Source organism: Vombatus ursinus, unplaced genomic scaffold (assembly GCF_900497805.2).
Source record: "Vombatus ursinus unplaced genomic scaffold, bare-nosed wombat genome assembly UNPS02014813.1, whole genome shotgun sequence".
Taxonomy (NCBI): domain Eukaryota; kingdom Metazoa; phylum Chordata; class Mammalia; order Diprotodontia; family Vombatidae; genus Vombatus; species Vombatus ursinus.
In genome coordinates this window covers 13,601,933-13,621,414 of record NW_020954591.1, presented here as the reverse complement: position 1 = coordinate 13,621,414, position 19,482 = coordinate 13,601,933, and the positions used below count along the sequence as shown (strand labels likewise).

The 19,482-nt window shown below is 37.9% G+C and overlaps 1 protein-coding gene and 2 non-coding genes across 3 annotated transcripts; all 3 read left to right on the top strand.

Moving 5' to 3' along the window:
• Positions 1–10,836: 10,836 nt before the first annotated feature.
• Positions 10,837–17,340, top strand: RPL21 (ribosomal protein L21). Its single transcript, XM_027835271.1, has 6 exons — positions 10,837–10,858; positions 13,417–13,495; positions 13,861–13,922; positions 14,615–14,727; positions 15,539–15,689; positions 17,207–17,340. The coding sequence occupies exons 2-6, from the start codon at positions 13,429–13,431 to the stop codon at positions 17,294–17,296; spliced, it is 483 nt and encodes a 160-aa protein (XP_027691072.1). The 5' UTR covers positions 10,837–10,858; positions 13,417–13,428; the 3' UTR covers positions 17,297–17,340.
• On the top strand, positions 14,426–14,486 carry LOC114022852. Its single transcript, XR_003566709.1, has one exon. It is a non-coding gene; the product is annotated as a small nucleolar RNA SNORD102 (small nucleolar RNA).
• Positions 14,778–14,909, top strand: LOC114022853. The gene has a single exon (XR_003566710.1). It is a non-coding gene; the product is annotated as a small nucleolar RNA SNORA27 (small nucleolar RNA).
• Positions 17,341–19,482: the final 2,142 nt, after the last annotated feature.

The window sequence follows — 19,482 nt, the reverse complement described above, 5'->3', positions numbered from 1 at the left end:
TTTTTTTTTTCTTATATCAAACTTAAATATGCCTTTCTACCACACCTATTCATGGTTCCAAGTTCTGGCCTTCTGGGGGGCATGGCAAAACAAAACCAATCTTAGTTCTGTAAAACAGTACTTCAAATATTTAAAAATAGACATTTTATAAGCGCTTGTCTCTCTAGAGCAAAATTGTCCATTTCCTTCAACTAATCTTCAAAACATAACCTACATTCATGTCATGATTCTGATAACCCTTCCCCAGAAGTGCTTCAGCTGATTAACCCCCCTACTTGGTCCTTATCAGTTTCTTGTGTAGTGTCTTGCGTATGATAGGAAATGAACAAATATTTGTTGAATGAATGTTGACTATATGTTTAGGGGATTAAGAATAGACAAAAGACCTAGTTGGGTCACTTGTACATACATGTGTATACTTGAGCAGCTGAAAAGTTTTGTGAAATAATATATTGCCCATATTCTTCCCCAATCTTCCTATGGAAGGATTTATGAATAGATTTATAGTCATAACTAATTACCCTTAAGCTGCTATATCTTACCTCTTGACAAGGAGATTAAGTTTTTGCAGGCTAGGGCAGTGAGTTTCTAGGTTCTGTTGGTCTTATTGCAGTAAATTATTTATATCAGCTAAATATCACAGGAAATACTAATAATCTGGGTCAATGTCTTTTCTTTTGTCCATATGCCACATACTCCAATACTCCAATGGATCTATAATTACATAGATGTGAGAATTCCCTTGAAGATACAGACTGTAATTCATCCATGACTGTCTATCCTATGCTACAAAAAATTCATCAACATGTACAAGTTTGGGGCCATTTCCATAGCTTATTTAAATAAGTTGGGTTGGAGGTACCTCAATTGCCTGACCTCATTGTTACCCTTTCATCTAAGGTAATAATGATTTTAATCTTAATTTTTAATCTCCAGTAGGATGATGGTCTGACTATAAACAGACTGCTGATTTAGAAATGAGTTCCACATAGATATCCAATTACTTGGGTTTTTTTTCTGTAGGTTAAAATATTACAAATTTCATTTTTGTGATTTTATTCAGGGGCCCTGCTCTCCATTCCACATTATCAGGCACTTGTAGAATAGAAACAGGCTCCTGGAACGGAGTCCTCATAGACCACTCCCCCCATTATACTCATATCAAGCATGATCATGGTATTTTACAGACTGGATTATTTTCATGAAAGCTTCACAGTTACCTAGATGATTCAACATATTTATTGGCTGGCTTCCAAAAGTTCAGGTATCTAAGTGGAGCAGTGGTTAGAGTGCTGGGCATGGAGTCAGGAAGACCTGAGTTCAAATGTGACTTCAGACAATTACTAGTTGTGTGACCCTGAACAAGACATTTAACCCTGTTTGCCTTAGTTCCTCATCTGTAAAGTGAGCTAGAGAAGGAAATGGCAAACCATTATAATATCCTTGCCAGGAAAACCCCAAATGGAGTCACAAAGAGTCAAACACAACTGAAAAATGTCTGAACTGATCCAAAAGCTCATCAGTTAACTGAGTTAGTACAAAATGAACTGGCTATTGAAGTTTACTTGGATGGTAAACTGCATTAATGTTCTACAAATCTTACTATCTACTAACTAATCTTACTAAATACTTGAAAAAATCAGAGGATAAAACTTAGATGCCCAAGACTGAACTAGCTCTCATTTTAAAATCTAGATCAGTAAGAAATTCCTTCTTGAACTGTAGAATGGTATAGGCCTTCATTTTCTGGAGCTGCTTGGCTTTGACCAGGGTCAAATTCTCAAAGAACATCTGTTGGAAAAGCTTGAAGTAAAACATCACAAAAATATTTCCTCTCCACTCCTCCACAGACCACTTACTTTTATTTAAAATGTGTCTTGGAAAGTTGTTAGCCAGGCTAATTAACTGTAGTATTTATTATAGAGTTAGAAAAAACAGGAGAAGAGTGTAACAAATGGTGTGGATTATAGCTATATTTTTGCAGCTGCTATATTAAAAGTGTTTTAAAATGCCATCCTGATATAAAAATATGCTTTTGAAATGCTTGTTCAGCAATAAATATAGAGAAGTTAACAAAAAAATAATGAGCTAAGGCTGGTAAGGAAAACTAAGGACAACAAAAAAGGGAGGGTTTAAAGTTATTTTGGGGAAAAGCAGAAGATCAAAGGCATAAAACCAATCATCAAGAGAAGGTCAGAGGGGCTCAATTCTTATTTTGTTTCTGTTTTGTCTTCCAAGGAGAATGACTTTTAGGTGGGAAAAAGTCACCCATGATAAGTAAGGAGACAGTAAGAGAACACTTAGCTGTCTCTATTGAGTTCAAGTCACCAGGCCCAGGTAAATTACTTTCTCAGGTATAAAAAAAGATTACAGCAGATGTGATTACTGAGCCTTTGTCAGTAATCTTTCAAAGATCATGCATGGAAGTTCAGAAAGATTAGAGAAGAGCAAATGTTTTTCTAACTTTCAAAAAGAATGGAAAATGGAGTTTGCAAACTATAAACTAATGAGCTTGGATTTGATTCCTGGCAAAACTCCAGAGTATGTTATTAAAGGGATGGCTAGTGAACATTTAGAAAAGGAAGTAATGATCACAAAGAGCCAGCAAGCTTCCTGAAAAATAGCTCTTGCTAACCTAAATTCCTTTCCTTTTTGGGGGGGGTGGGAGGAGGGGAGGTGGGTGGGAGCAGGGATTAGATCATTAGAGTTCAAGAATGCTGTAGACAGAATTTACATAGTTTTTAGCAAGGGACTTAACAAAATGGCTCATGTTATTCTAGTGGAAAACATAAACAGTTGTAGCTATTGGGTGGATTTAGAACTGTTTCGATGACCAGGCTCAGTGTAGTCACTAATGGTTCATTTTAACTTGAAAGGAGGGCCTGGGATCACAGATTAAGAGCTGGAAGAGATGTAAGAGGCCGCAGTTCCAGCCCCCTTATTTTAGAGAAAGAGACTGAGACACAGAGAGGTTAAATGACTTGCAGCTATCACGCAAGTTGTTAGTGTCTGTGGTTGTTTTTGAACCCAGGTATTTTCTGGCATCGTTTCAGGAAGGGATCCAACCCGGTAATTGCTTCTACAGCAGCTGCAACCATGCCTCCTCAGGAGCCACAGCTCCTGAAGCTGTGGAAAAGAAAAGTGTTTACCACTGAACTATTTGGCACTACCAATGGTTCAACCTCAGAAACAGGTACAACATCTCAGTAGAGATGCTGTTAAAGAAGATACTTTGCTGCTATGCCCTAAGGACCATGGGACCTTTCCATATGACTTGAAGTTGTCTCCCCCCATTGGAATGTGAGCTCCTTGAGAGCAGAGACTGTCAGACTTTTGTACTTGCATTCCTAGCACTTAGCACAGTGCTTCGCATATATTAAGTGCCTAATAAATACTTTTTTAATAAATTTATTTATTCATCAATACTGTGTTCTCACTGAATATCCTTGTTGAATGACCTTCCCCTGCTATGGCTAAGCAAATCTTCCTTTATTAAATGTCAGATCTTCTACAAGTATTTCATTTCATTACAATATTCAATCTAAACTATCTGGGGACTGGCCTGAGTCATGGCCAGCACCAGAAGGCATCTTGGAGCATGCTGGAAATCACACGCAAAAAAGAGTGCCCTGGATTTAAAAACTTGCTATGAACAAATATGCATGCAAAAAATAAAAAGCTGGTTGTAATGGAAATTATTCCAAATAACTTTGTAAATGTTAAGATCATAGAAATATAGCTCTCATCTACACTAAACCAATATCTCTTACTTCTAAGCTCACGATTCCTTCTTATTGAGATAGATTTTTTTTCATCATAATGTAAAAAACACTTGTATTACATCATCAGAGTCTCTTAGAGCTTAAAGAAACTTCAACATTTCCTAATCAAACCTATCACCCAATACCAATAAGGTCAACACTATCCACATGCTTATTGGTTTCTTGAAAGAATCTAGCTTAGTGATGATTCCCTTTTACTTACAGTCTCTTTTTACTTAGCATGTAAATTAGTGGCATGTATCCTTAGCTAATGTTTACACTAAGATGTTAATAAAGTCAAGGTCATGGGCCAATCTCACTTAAACCTATTAGCTTTTCCCATGCCAAGCCTACAAGCTGTACTCTCAGCACCAGCCACATTTCACAAATGTGTGTTGCTGCACATAATATGAGCAAACTGATGTAAATCTGTTCCTTCTATGGGAGAAAAAGAAATACCGAACAGGTCAAAATGCACATCCATCTTAGAGCAGATCATTAAATGTGTCATCTTGTATAAAGAACAGCACAGTGAATTCAATCACTGGGTATTTACTGATTCAATTTAATTCAACAAATATCAAACCAAATACATATTCTCAAAGTATTGTTCTATACAGTAAGACCTCATAATCTACTAGATTCAGGCTGTTGGGCCTCATTTCCAATCACCCCCAGGTGAGCAGGGTGGTGGCACTAGAAGCAACCTGAGGAAATCATAACACTATGTGCTGTAACGCTGATGGTCACTGGGGTTTGGGGTAGCAACCAAGATGGGTCAGTTTGGAGGGTATAAAAGAACAAGACTGGCTTGCTTTTCAGCATTTACTCAAGGGCCCATCCTCCTTCCTATCCCCCCAAACCTGTTGAACCCATTTCTCTTATTCACCTTGAAACTTTTCCATACCTCCTCTTCAATTTCAGGCCGAAATACTAAAGGGCAGCTGCACAGCATAGAGAGGAAGAGGAGGAGAGGAAAATGAGAGAGGAGTTAGATTAAAAAAAAGGGGAGGGGAGGGAAATAGTTGAGAGATTTTGATTTTTATTTCATGTAAAGAAGAGGGATTGATGTAAAGAAGAGTTATTTAGTGTAAAGATCACTAAACTAATAATGAGGAGACCTGGATTCCAAACCTGACTGTCACCAACCACGTGACTTTGAGCTAGCCACTTATTTTCCAAAGCTGTAACCTATAAAAAGTTTGAGAGACATAATTTCTGGGTAATTAACAATCATTTTATTAATTATGGCTAGTGGATAATTAATAAAAGGTTTATTTGGCTGTCTCTCCTAAACCAAGGGCCCCTCATGGAACCCCTTCAATGCTTATATGCCTTTGGAAGAGTGGGTGTTCCTGAGTGTGGAAATCAACACCGAGTGGTTAACAGACAATAAGAGAATATTATGAGAGGTGGGCTTATTCTAATGAGGGTCTGGAAACTGGTCACTCAGTCTTGGAAAAAGAGACTTATCTATATCCATACCATCCCTATCTAGGGCGATCTAGACAAAAGGGAGAATTCACTTCTACTTAGACTTCTTTGACTAACACAACAGATCAGAATTCACCAGTTCACCTAGTCTAGCACTTCTTTACCTTTTGGTCAGATCTAAGTTTTCTAGGTTTTGCCCAAGAGTTCATCTCATGATCAGCCCTGACCTTCAAAGACTGCCTGAATAACCTACAGTGGCTGATTTCTGAATGAGGAAATAGAAAAGGGCAAAAACCTTAGTGCTAACTCAGTAGTTGGTTATTAATATAAGAAAGAAATAATCATTTCTCTCAAAGCTATAGATTCCTTACATGTAAAATGACAGGGTTGGACAAATTAACTCTAAGGACTCTTATAACTATAATTCTATGATGAGTCTTCTTTTTTCTCTTGATAGCTCATCGACTCCCACGGGTTCCATTACCATTTCTATGAAGATGATAATAATAATCACAATAATAGCTAACATTTATATAACACTTACCACATGCCAAGCACTTTACCATTATTATCTCAATTGATTCTCATAACAACTCTGGGAGGTAGGTACTGTTACTATTTCCACTTTACAGATGGGGAAACTGAGGCAGACCGTGGTTAAGTGATTTGCCCAGAACTGCATAGCTAGTAAGTATCTGAGGCTGGATTTGAACTCAGATCTTCCTGACTCCTGGCCCAGTGCTCTATCCACTGTGCTGCCTAGCTCCTTGAAAGCAGGGACAATGTTTTGCCTTTATATTCCCAGCACTTAGCACAGTGCCTAGCCCATAGTAGGTACTTCATAAATGCCTATTGATCTATTGACTATTGGAAGAAACTAGTTATGCAACCACTTTACTTTGTGATAACTGGCTTCCACTGCTTGGATTTGATGACTGAGGCCTGGAATTTATTAATAAGTGTAAAATGAAGGGATTGGAATGGATGATTTTTACAATCTCTTCAAATTCTAACTCCTATGATCCTATTATGTGTGGTTGGGTCTTCCAGCCAAAGGGCCTTTTCTGACATTTTTGTCAAACATCTTCCCTACAGCCACCAAAGGGATTTTTTCAAAGGGCAGGTCTGATCATTTCTTGCCCTCTCCTCCCTCCACTCAATAAATTACCTATTACCTCTAGAATCACATATAAACTCAGTTTGGTATTCTAATCTCTTCACTACCTGGTCTCTTCCTATCTTTCCAGTCTTCTTACATATTACTCCCACACTAAACTCCATCTCCATTCCCTGGGCCTTTTGCATTGGCTGTCTCCCAAGCATGGAGTGCATTCCATCCTCCCCTTTGCCTCTCAGAAACCTTGCTTTCCTTCAAGATTCCAATCAATTATCACTTTCTACATGAAGCCTTTACTTTTCCAAATTATCTTGTATTATTTTGTATACATATATATGCACACATTATCTCTCCCATTAGAATATAAGGTTTTTGTGGGTAGGAACTTTTGTCTTTGTATCCCTAACAATTAAGCACAGAACCTAGCATATACAAAACACTAAATAAATGCTTGTTGATTGACTGATAAAGTCAGGGAAATGGATCCAGTTTCCAAATTTCATGTGATTAAGTAATACTTTGGCACTGGATTTTCTTTCTTTTACTAAAAAAATGCTTCCTAGAAATGGTCACCTTTTTGTTTTCTTTTTTTAACTGGGCCTGTGATTTCATTGTAGGAGTGAGCCCCAATTAATTGGTACCTTCTCCAAAATTTATAGTCTTAGGAGTTTCCCAGGGTACTGAGAGGTCAGGTAACTAGCCTAAGGTCTCCCTGGAAGTATTACACCTGAACCCACATCTTCCTTATTTTGAGACCAGTTCTTTAAACATAGGAACAATTTCAGGAACCACAGCCCCTAGCATATAGTTGTGATGTATTTAAATGAAAGATTTTTGTAAGAAAAAAATGTTCGATTTGCCATTTTACAAATTGGGTAAAGTCCTTATCTGTTCACAACCCTTTCTGGTTTATCTGTCTCACAAGAAGCAACCAGGTACCACACTAGTTAATTGAATTCAGCAAGCATTTAATAAGCTCCTTCTATGTGCAAGGCATTATTCTAGACACCTGGGATACTCAAATCTATCTGTGCATGAATTTGGGAGTTCCTTTCAACAATATAAATTGCATTCAATCCATATCTGCCCATTCTGTGCTAACCTTGTCCATATTCTCCCATAATTTCACCACAGTGGGTTCACCTGCCAGAGGCCTTTCTCACTTTCTCCTGACACAGTTAGGTGGTCCAGTGGATAAAGCACTGGACTTAGAATCAGGAAGACCTGAGTTCAAATCCAGCCATGGATACTTACTAGTTTTGTGACCCTGGGCAAGTCACTTAAGTTCTGCCTGCCTCAGTTTCCTTAACTGTAAATGGGGATAATAACAGCATCTACCTCCCAGGGTTGTTGTGAAGATCAAATGAGATTTGTCAAGTGTTTAGTTCAGGGTCCAGCACATAGTAGGTGCTTTAAAAAATGATTGTTCCCTTCTCCTCCCCTGACATGGTGAAGGTACTAGTGGCACACCATGGATCCATCTGTCATCCTTCATCCTCACCAAATGACTAACACATCTTCTCTTGATGACATTTTTTACTTCTATTCTTATTTGAACCACATTGGTTATATTTTGCAGCCTGCTCAACCCATTGCCCCTTTCCATTGCTTTCTGTGACATTCATTTTTAATTCTTCACAGACTGCTATATTCCATGTTTCCCTGCTACACAGCAACAGCAGTAGAATGTTGAGATTAAAAGGACTGATCTTTGTTTCCTTGGGAAACTTAGGCTCATTAAAAAAGTTTTGCAATTTCCTGAAAGCAATGGAGTCCATTCTTTTTCTCTGATTCATCTCTGTGCCAAACTCACTGTCCATCCATATTGTCTGATGGATGAGCTCTATGCATTGTCCATCTAAATGCCTATCATAATAAAGAACAATAGACTTTCTTCATCTGCTTTGTTTTTCCTCTGTGGAGAGTCAAACCACACTATTTTGAATGATTACAGGTCTTTTCCCCCCCAGGAAGGTTCTGTAATGTTTGAGGGCTTAATGCAACCAGCACAATGTCATCTGCAAACAGAAGTATAAATGGGAGTTACCTTGTTGAAAATGGCTCCGTTAAGGTGGTGCTTTGCTCTCCCAAGTTAAATGGTTTTTTTTTTTAAATAATCAACAAACAATAAGTATAATATTGTCTACATCTTTCAGGTGATTGAGAAATGGTAAAGAAGGGCCACCACTTCATGAGAAAATAGGGCAAAGAAAGAGAAAGTAGAAGATTATGAAGAGGTGTTTTAAGTTGTGGAATAGGGGAGAAGGGTAAGTAATGCTTTACAGATGGCTTTATTTTCTGACTTATGAGGCAAGAACCTTTGACAATAGGAAGCAGGAAAAGAAATGCTGTAGAAAGTTTGGAATAGCCACTGATATGATAGAGAATCAATCAGGAAATAAAAGGATTGCTATGATGCCCCAGTTGGGAGTAGATAATGTAAATTTTCAGTGCAATCAGTTAGCATGATTTTGTAACTTCTCTCCATTAGTGTTCAGCAGCACTTGGGTAGAAGGGGAAAATGAGGTTGGTAGGTATAAATAGCATCTGGCATTTATCAATGTCAAAAGGACAAGGGGTGGGGGAAGGAATTCCAGGATAAAAGATATTGCATAGTTGAAATGGTCAAATATGAAATTAAGAATTTAAGGGGAAGGAAATGAGGTTACTTCCCTCCAGCAAGATTGATGGACAAGGAAACCAGGAAAGGTGGATGACCTGGAGAATATGGTGAGGATGAAGAATAGATTTAAGAAAACTGACAGAAGCAAAGAAATAGATGAAAAGATAGAAGCTTTTGACCAGAATAAGAATTTTGGGGTGGAGGGAAAGACTATGAGCCAGTTACTGAACTGGAGGATGACAGATTATTTTGATAAGCTATAGATCACTTGATATAAATGGATGCAGTTCACTTCAAATGAAGAGAGGCTGCTAAGTAATGGTGACCAAGAGAATGTATTCAAATGAATGTAAGGAACAAGAAGAATGCCTCTCCTTCCTTCTGCTCCAATGCTTCAGGGAGACAAGAAGGCAACACTTTAGATGGCAGCAAGAGACACTAGGTCTCCTGGAGGACAGGTAGTTTTTCATCATACTCAGAAGATGGAAAGAGGATGAATTTCTGAGGAGTCAGGGATTTAATTCAATAGATATTTATTAAGCACTTTCTGTGCGAATGGGACTGAGGCACAGTCCTTGTTTTTAAGTTCATCAGTATGTGTATGCATATACTTATATATTAATATGAGCACTATTATTTTTTAGACTACAATATACTGCTGCCTAAGCCAATCTTTGCTTTAAGTAATTATTTAATTGAATCACTATTGGACTGCAAAGTATTACACAAATTTTAAAATAAAAGTCCATGGAGTTTAGGAAGCAGATTTGGTGGATGAATTCCAGTTCTGCCACATAACACCCATCAGATGCTGGGCAATTAATTTCACTTCTATGGGCCTTATTTGTTTCCTTACATGTAAAATGAGGAGATTGAAGAACATATTGGTATGTGTATGCATATAATCATATATTAATTAATTTGAGCATTATTATTGCTTTTTCATTTGTAAAATGAGGGGGTTGAAGAAGATTGCAAAGATCTCTTTTATTTCAAAATTCTGTGGTCATTTACATTATCCTGTACACTTTAGGGTCCACAAATTCCATCTATATGACATAATTTTTGCTTAATTTGATGGTCTGATGGAGGAGGAGGGGGCTGAAGATCAGGGTTTGCCATTAATTTCCTTTCTGTCCTTATGCAGATTATTCCATCAGTTTGGGCATCAGTTTCATCATTCATAAAATGAGAGGAAGGGATAGTTCTAAAGTCTTTTCTAGCTCTAAAAAGAGCAGGGGTTCTTAATCTGCAGGGGTGGGGGTGGGGTGGCAGTCTGTAAACTTCAAAAAAAATGTCAATGATTGGTTTCCTTCATAATCGTGTTTTTTATTTTATGTATTTAAACATATTATTGTGAGAAGCGATGTATAGGCTGCATCAGACTGTCAAAGGGGTCTCCGATACAAGATAAAGAACTCCTGCTTGAGTGAGGTCACCAAGAACACGCTTTAAACCTGCACAGGTAAAAGAGAAACGACTTTTAAGACGCACACGTAAAAGGAATACGAAGCACCGATGCAGAAACAGACGCAAAGAAAGACGTACGGTGTGTTATTTCTACCACGTGACAAACAACCCCCCCCATCCACTTCCGGTTTGGTGGAAAAGAAGGCGGGCCCAAGAAGGCGGGCTTAAGAGGGGTCTTCTCAGGACACTCTTGAAGGCCCCCTCCCGGGCTGTCTCGCCATTATCCAAACGCAAATTTTTATTCACCCACTGCCTCTTGTTTATCAGGAAAGGATAATTATCTATACAGAGCTTCTGTGTTTTTTTGAGAGTGAGGCTTTTGCCCTTCGCTTACGTTTTCGCCCTTTTCTTGACATTGTAGTTAGGCACCCTGGCGGGCAGCCCTCGCCCTGACTTGTAAGGAGCCTGCTAAGGCCCGCCTTCTTCCTTTCCGCCGGCTCCGCCATATTGCAGGTACACGGGGCTCGCGCGGCTCCCGCTTCGCGGCGTATTATTTCCTTTCCAGGGAAGCTTGGGAGAGAGAGTTTGAGGCAGGTTAGGGTGGGCGAGCTCGGGAGAAGGGCGCCGGGGAGAATTGGGGCGTCCGGGGCCGGGGGCAGCTTTGTGAGAGCCTCGGGGCCTAGCGTCGGCGGGGATGGGAGAGGCGGCGAGGCCGCGTTGCTCCTGGGGGCCGTAGCGTGGGGCGAAGATGGAGCGGGCTGCGGAAGCGGCCCCCTGCACCATTCTTTGCCTCTCGCTCGCCTCCACCAGCCGGCAGCGGGGGGCCTATCTGAGCCGCTCCGAGGACGAAGGGATACTGGGTGGTGAAGCACAGGAGGGAGGAGCGTGCTGGAGGCATTGCAGGGGCGTAGTGGGTGTTCAGTTAGATTCTCATTGCATCGGGAAGGAAGCGTGGTGCAATGGAAGATACCCTGCATCTGCTGTGTCTCATTTCTCTCCGGTGCTTCTCTCACCTACATTTGATACACACTTAAAAAGTTAATGGTCGTCGTTTCTTTCCTTTGTAAAACCAGTGACTGGCACAGCTCATTATGCACTTGTGTGCCTTTAAAGGGTTCGAATTGAATTCGAGCCTCAGCTTCGGATTTTTCCTCCCCGAACTTCAGTTTACTTATTTGTAAAGTTAGATTGAGACATATCCTGCCTTTCTAATAATGATATTGTGAAGATTAAGTTAGACCTTAGGTCAAAGTGCTATGGAAAACTTGACCTTCTATAGTGTGTATTTGTCTTGAGGACAGGGTCTGTCTTTTGTAGGGCTTAGCACTGTGCATGGCTCATAGAAGATACTTAATAAATGTTGATTGATTGATTGATTCAATTAATTAATCCTACCTGTGGAGGATCTAGGGAGCAAACCTCTTTTTTCCTAGAATAGTGAACCAAGTGACTCAGTGTGGATAGAGTTCTGGACCTGGAGTCAGGAAGACTCATTTTCTTGAGTTAAAGTCTGACCTCAGATACTTAATACTTTGTGACCCAGGCAAGTCACAAGTTTTCTCATCTGTAAAATGAAGTTGCACTTGATGAGTTCTATGATTCCCAGTTAACTAAGGGAATGAAGTGACTAGCCAAGGCTTAAATTAGGCATTTTAATAAATTGGTCTTAATTTTTACACATATCAGCAACTTTGAACATGCTTCTTAGCATTTTTTGTAGTTTCATGCTTTGTTTTTGAGATTTAGTGTACAGCTTAAAAGATAACATGTAGTCTTTGTTTTTTCTATTGGACAGGTACTAGGAAGAAAAAACCATTTTAATGCTAGGTTTTCACAGTAAATGATACGTTTAATGGAGTATGTAAAGTTATTTTTGTTGAAGTAGTTTTCAAGGTGTAATAAACTAATATTAGAGTAGTTTGTTCTACTTAAATGCTCTAAATTTTTGAGTAAAGGATTTTGACAGATATGTTACTTTGTCTTAAGCAAAGCTTCGTTACCCAGTGAGGGTCTAGCTAGTTATATTAATTCGATTAACTCCATATACATGGAATAGATACAAAGCCTTCTCGGTAACTTAATTTCAGACATGTAGTTAGTAATTTAGGGAGAGAGAGACTGGTAATAATTAAGGGGGATCAGAAGGTGTTATTTGATGCATGAGGAGGCAACTGAACTCTGAAGGAAGCTAGGGATTGCAAAAGGTGAGGGACAAGATACTTAATATTTATGAAGTGTTTTATATGACCATGTCATTAGATAATCAGAACAGTTCTTAGCTGTGTACTACTGGGTACTATCCTTGTTTTACAAATGAGAAAACTGAGGTTCAGGTTAGTGAAGTTGACCGTGGTCTGACAAAGGTTCATAGGCAAAAATCAAGCTCAAGGGTCCTGACTACAAGTCCAGCTCTCTTTCTACTACATTACTCTAATATAAATAAGTTAGAATGTATCTTTTTTTTTTTAATGAACTTAAGTAGTTTAACTTTCATGAGCCTCTTTATTCATTTGTAAAAGTTGGGAGAAGTGTTTGTTTAAATTCCTGGAAGAATTAATTATCAGTAATAATCCCTAGGAATCAAAACTCCCCTGTAAGTTCTCCCCCCTCCCACCTGAACAGAAACAGAAACACCACCTGCACAGAAAATCTTAGAATTAGTGGGTGATTATAGTTTACATTTACACAAACTTTTACAATTTATAAAGCTGTTTGCTCACAGTTATATTGGAAAAAGCACTGTGTGACATTGGGCAAATGATTTGCTCTCCCTGGGCCTCAGTTTCCAAAGAGTGTTAGAATAGATGGTCTATGAGATAGGTAATACAAATACTCTTCTGTTTTACAGCTTATGCAACTATGGTTGGAGGGGTTAAATGAGTGGTACAGGCATGTAACTGCTCTTAACTCTGGCCTTTGTTCCAAAACAGGCTGATTAATTTAGTAGAAAAAAATTTTCATTATTTTGGTATTGCTATTAGAATACATAATACTTGCAGCTTGGTTGTATGTTTGATACTGTCTGGTGACTACATGTGTATGAAATAACATCTTGTCCGTGCTTGTTGCAGTGAGTTGCCAAAATGACGAACACAAAAGGAAAAAGGAGGGGGACACGATACATGTTTTCTAGGCCCTTTCGAAAACATGGTAAGTAAATAGTACTAGATTATAAATTGGGCACAGATTAATTTATATGCTTAGTGCATAAAGTAAAAATTTGGACTCTAGGCTTATGTATTGATCAATGTCTTATTTTGAAAATTGAGTTTAAAATGGCTGAATTTTAATTGGAAGAAAGGTAGTGGTGACTGAACATTAGCTTTATTTTAGAGATGCATTGGACCACTAGGAAGACTGAAGCTCCCTTTTTTAAAAAGTGTTCCTTGAGTTTGTCCATTTGAATGAGACTGGGATCTTTAGATGCTTTGAGGTTATGAAAGTTTAACTGTAAGAATTCAAGTATTTTCTTCTGAGATATTTTACCTTGAGACTGTGGAAATGTTTTTTTACAGGTGTTGTCCCTCTTGCTACGTATATGCGAATATACAAGAAAGGTGATATTGTAGATATCAAGGTATGTTGTGAAGTTTGGTACATTGACTTCTGCTTACAAAAATGTAAAGTTTGATTTGACCCTAGTATTTGTTGAATAAAGATGTTTACTTCCAACATGGAAGCTGTTATACTGAGGAGGTCCTCTTTCATTTCTGTCTTATTCCCTTACTGTGTATACTTCTGGCAAGTTCCTTAATCTCTCCAAGCCTTAGTTTACACATCTGTGAAAAGGAAATAATAGTAGCACCTACTTCAGGAGATTATTGTGAAGATCAAATTAGATCATATATATGAAGTGCTTTGTGAAACTTAAGGTAGGTAAAAAATTCAACTATTATCTCCTCCTCATTGGTTGTACTCCCTTTAACAAATTGTACTGAAGCAAGCTTGGAGCTTTGGTAATGGGAGGTGGGATTTCAATTTACTGTGCTTATTTTTCCTTAAAATTGATAGCAATATAAAAATCCATTGAGAAGATATATTTTAGTTTTGTCTATTATTTGGTTTACATGTTAACACTCGAGCTTGATGATGATTGTCTTATATGAGTAAAATGAAAACAACTTCACCGGCTCTGAAAGCTCATCTAATTACCATAGAATCTTCTAAAATTAATCACCATTACTCATGCTAAATAAAATTTTATGATTTGAATGGGGATGAGTAATTTATATTTAAGTGCTATACATTTTCCCCCTCTCTTCCTTCCAGGGTATGGGCACGGTTCAGCAAGGAATGCCCCACAAATGTTACCATGGCAAGACTGGACGGGTCTATAATGTTACTCAACATGCTGTAGGCATTGTTGTAAACAAACAGGTTAAGTAAGTAACTTAAAAGTATTCTCTTAAAAAGTTGGTAATGCTAATGTATATCCCCCTCTTTCACTTTGCCAATTAGACACTTATCATGTCTTTATTGGTCATTCAAGTGGGGCAGAAGAAAAATCCTTTTAAAACTCAAGCAGACTGATTGTTTGTCTTGTATCCTGTCAGAGGAAACAATCTGAAGTTGGCTAGAGCTATATTTCATTGTATGATTCTTCAATATTATACAGTTATAAATTGGTCATTGTGGAGATGTAAACATCATGTGAGTTCCACCTGTAGGTTGTGTGATGCTGTGTAAATGCTTGCTTTCTCCAGGCTTCAGCTGCTTCACCTTTTTGCATACTTGGACTTAATGATTTTATCTTCCCTGAGGCAAGGGTGTAGACTAGAGAATTTCTTAGATACCCTTCCAACTCTAACATCTGTGATTCTTTAAGATGGTAAGAAAGTCAAAGAATTGTATTCCAGATGTCATGGAAAGCTGTGATGAGCAAAGGAGAGAGGAGGCCAAAAAGAGTAGTTATGTTCAGGAAATAAGTGTTTAGCTGGAGTATAGCCTAAGAAGTTAAGACTAAATGGAGGAGGACTGACTAAGCCAAGAAGGTTCCATTTAATTCCATTTAATTTTGTCAGCACTAGGCAGCTATTTATCAAGAGAATAACATCATCTGGCAGTCTGTTTATGACTGATTAGAGAAGGTAGAGAGTAGTGGGGGCAGATCGATCAATAATGTTTATAATAATAGTTTCTGTTCAAATAAATATTTTGGCACTAAATGGAAGACTAAGCAATGTTTTATTCTAGGGGCAAGATTCTAGCCAAGAGAATTAATGTGCGTATTGAGCATATTAAGCATTCCAAGAGCAGAGATAGCTTCCTGAAGCGGGTAAAGGAAAATGATCAGAAGAAGAAGGAAGCCAAAGAAAAAGGCACTTGGGTTCAACTGAAGCGCCAGGTAATGGATTCATTTAAAAAGGTTGATTGAGAGAGACATTGTGGTAAGAATACAACTGAAATTACTGTATTATTTCCAAGTCAGAAATTTTAGAAGGCAAACTAATGATCTACCAGGTTGAAAGATCCTAGTATGTAACCTTGGGCAAATCATAACAAAACTGATTTTCTATAATATGAGGGAATTTTAACTAGACTCTAAGGTCTCTATTTTCTCTGCTGGTGAATATATGTATATGTGCTAAATAGTTGCTCACTAGTTTGACATTTGAAGGAAGGGAAGCTTTTTTTTTTTTTTTTTTTTGCCTTGTTCATTCCAATTTAATATGTAATTCTTAAATGCTTAATTTTTTGCAAGGCATATTGTGCTACAGAGAGGCAGGACTTGTTGATTTACCTAGTCATGTGACAATTGTGTAAGTAATCACTTAGTGTAAATATTTTCTGGTTGATTTAGAGGAGAGAATTTGCATAGTTTTCCTTTAGAAAAAACCCTAATTTTCATTCTTTTTTTTTTTATTAATTTATTTTAATTTATCAACAGTCACTTCTATAAGCTTTTGAGTTTTAAATTTTTTTCTCCTTCTGCATGATGGCATGAAATCTGATGTCGGCTATACATATACATTCCTATTAAACATTTTCACGTTACTGATGTTGTAAGGAAGAATTAGAACCAATAGGAGGAACCACAAGAAAGAAAAAACAAAACAACAAAAAAATAGCAAATAGTATGCTTTGATTTGCATTCAAACTCCATAGTTCTCTCTTTGAATGTGGATAGCATTTTCTATCATGAGACCTTTGGAGATGTCTTAGATCCTTGCATTGCTGAGAAGGCTAAGTCTATCAACATTAATCATCGCACAACATGGCTGTTGCTATGTACAGTGTTCTCTGGTTCTGCTCACTTCACTCAGCATCAGTCCATACAAGTCTTTCCAGGTTCAACCTATCATTTTCAACCTTAGTTTGGCTGTACTCCAGAATATCTTCAGTTATTTCAAGGACATGTGGTATAGGTCTTAAAATAGTTCAGATTCACTAGATGAAGAATGTGAAATGTGCCCTAAAGTCCTTTTGGAATAGGGAGAAAAGCACCAGTTCTATAGCAACAAAAGTTAAGTGGTATGCATTTCAAAGTGGTTGTTCGGTGCCTTAAGTTCATCCTTAACTTTTTCCAGAATTTAACTTAGTTTGACAGAATTTTCTCTTTATCAGGTAAACAAATCTGATATTTTGGCTTTGTAGATACCGTGTGGCAGGTCCCAAAATGACCAATTTCAGCTTAGTAGGATGCCATATTAGTTTGGTTTAGGCTTCTCCCTAAATTTAATAACTGTTACATGATACATTAAAATTGATGTGCCACAATGATGATCCTCTTAAATGATTGCCTTTAAAGAAGGAAAATGAGTATGTCATTTCACCGGTTCTGAGAGCACATTAAAGTATTTTGCTGCAAGATGTTAAATTAGCTTCACTGTTATGACCTGCCCCCCCCAACTTATTTTTCAGCCTGCTCCACCCAGAGAAGCGCACTTTGTGAGAACCAACGGCAAGGAACCTGAGCTGTTGGAACCAATCCCCTACGAATTCATGGCATAAATGGCTGTAAAATAAAAACAATAAAAAATTCTTGGGTTATGGAAGTGTCTGGCTTTTTTTGTAGCCTTTGGGTAGAAGTGGTATTTTAGTAAGTTTTGGTTTTTTTAGCTTTTTGATGAGGCATTTAGGGCTAAGTGACTTGCCTACAGTCACACAACTAGTAAGTGTCTGAGACAGGATTTGAACTCAGGTCCTTTTTACAACCAGACTGGAGCTCTTTGGACTGTGCTACCTAGCTGCCCCTTTAGTAAGTTTTTAAGTTTTAAACTGTGGTTGGTAATTACTTCATTTGGCAAAGGAGTTGCTGGAATTTTCTTCTCAGGTAAAGGAGTTACAAAGTTACAAATATTTTTCGGTTAAATTTATTACTGTACTAAAATGTATGTTCTACAGAAATTATAGCTAAAGAACAGTTGGTTCCTACTAAATTTATTATTAATCCATGTTCAGACAAGTAGAATAAGGAAGACTTGTTTTACCAATTTGTCTAAAACCTTTTGGGGAACTTTGCTCTTTAAAAAATCTTTTCAGTATCTTATTTTTGTGCTCAGTTGCAGTTCTGACACTAAAAAGGTAATAAAGCAACCAGCAACCTTTTCTATTTTAATGATATGGTTAATTTGAAACTAGGGATCCTTTTACTTCAGATGCCTTGCAAAAACCTTTTTGAAGCATATTGTGCATGCATTAGTCTCTGGGAACTTTAAGAGATTTTATACATTTACTAGACTTGATGCTTCATACCTACCTTGTAATGGGAGGTAATATAAATAGTGCCTTTCTGGTTGCAGATGAGGAAAAAAATCTTGAGGTATGGTTTGCCTGAAGCAAGATTTAAAACTAGGTCTTCACAGAGTACAACAAATATTTGGTGCCTGGGAATACGTGGCTGAAAAATTCTTAATTTTCCTTGGACTTTCCTGCTGAAAAGTTTAGTTGGCACCTGAAATCATCAGGAAGCAAACAGGATTTTAAGGCAAAGTTGAGAAAGTGCATGGCAGGGCAGCAAAGGATAAGGAGGCAGCCATAGCATGCTATGTTAGGACAATTGGTGGAAGTTAGGTTAAACTTCCTTAAAGGAGTATTGTGAAGTTAGGAAAGGTAGGCTGCAGACATGTTGTAAAGGAGTTAAAATGCCAAGTTCATTTAGTGCTTGCTTCTGGAGTCATTGGAGGTGATACAATGAGGGGGTTTAGTGGAGGGCTATACTTGGGACTTAGACATGAATGAGTCCAGATCCTACCTCAGGTTCTGTGTGGTCTCAGCTTCAAGTTTCCCCATAGGTAAAGTGGAGCTGTAGTGTCAACTTCATGGTGGTTCTGAGGGTTGATATTAAAGTTGCCTTTTGAGAGCCTCCAGTCCCTCTAGCTGACTTGTAACATTTCAGGCCATTGGATTCTTAAACTCTGAACTCTTCACGTAAAAGTCAAGGAGCCTGTTTTCCTCATCCATTATAAACTCAAAGTGATGGTGCCTAGGTTCATATCATATTCGTCAGCTAGTTTAAAGGCAATGTAGTTTTAGTGGAAGGAACGCTACGTAATGAATACAGTATGATAAGGGCAAAGAATTAACGAATTTGGAATTGTAGGTAGGACTTGCTTGAAGCATGGCCATGTCACTACCCATGTGACCTTGAGTAAGATACTTTTGGCTCTTGGTTTCCTTATCTGTAAAATGAACTGTTCAAGCAGAGCCTGGACAATCACTTGGGTATGTCAGTGGAGATTTCTTTCATGTATGGTCTTTACTGGATGGTTGCCAACAACCCTTCCAGTTTTAAAAATGAAGTGATTTTGAGAAGTTAATTAGTCTTTCAATGTTTTCATCTCTAGACCTGTTAGCCTGTGATTCAGAAGAAAATTAGGCTCAGATCCTTTATCTGATACTGATTGAACAAGAATAATTTATCTGAATCTCAGTTTCCTCATCTGTAAGATGTTGAGTGGGTTATGAAGAGCAAATGAGAATTAAACAAAGTGGTTTAATTAGAGTGCTATATAAATGACATCTATAATTGGTTGGACTCTGGTTTAAGGTAGTAGTTCTTGTTAATTTTTCTACCTTCTGAAAGGTGAAACCTGGAAAGTAGATTCAGAATTCATCAGCTTCTCTTTTAACATATCGCCAGCAAATGTCTTGAAATTTGAAGTATCTATCACAATTATGCTTTTGCGCCATTTTCA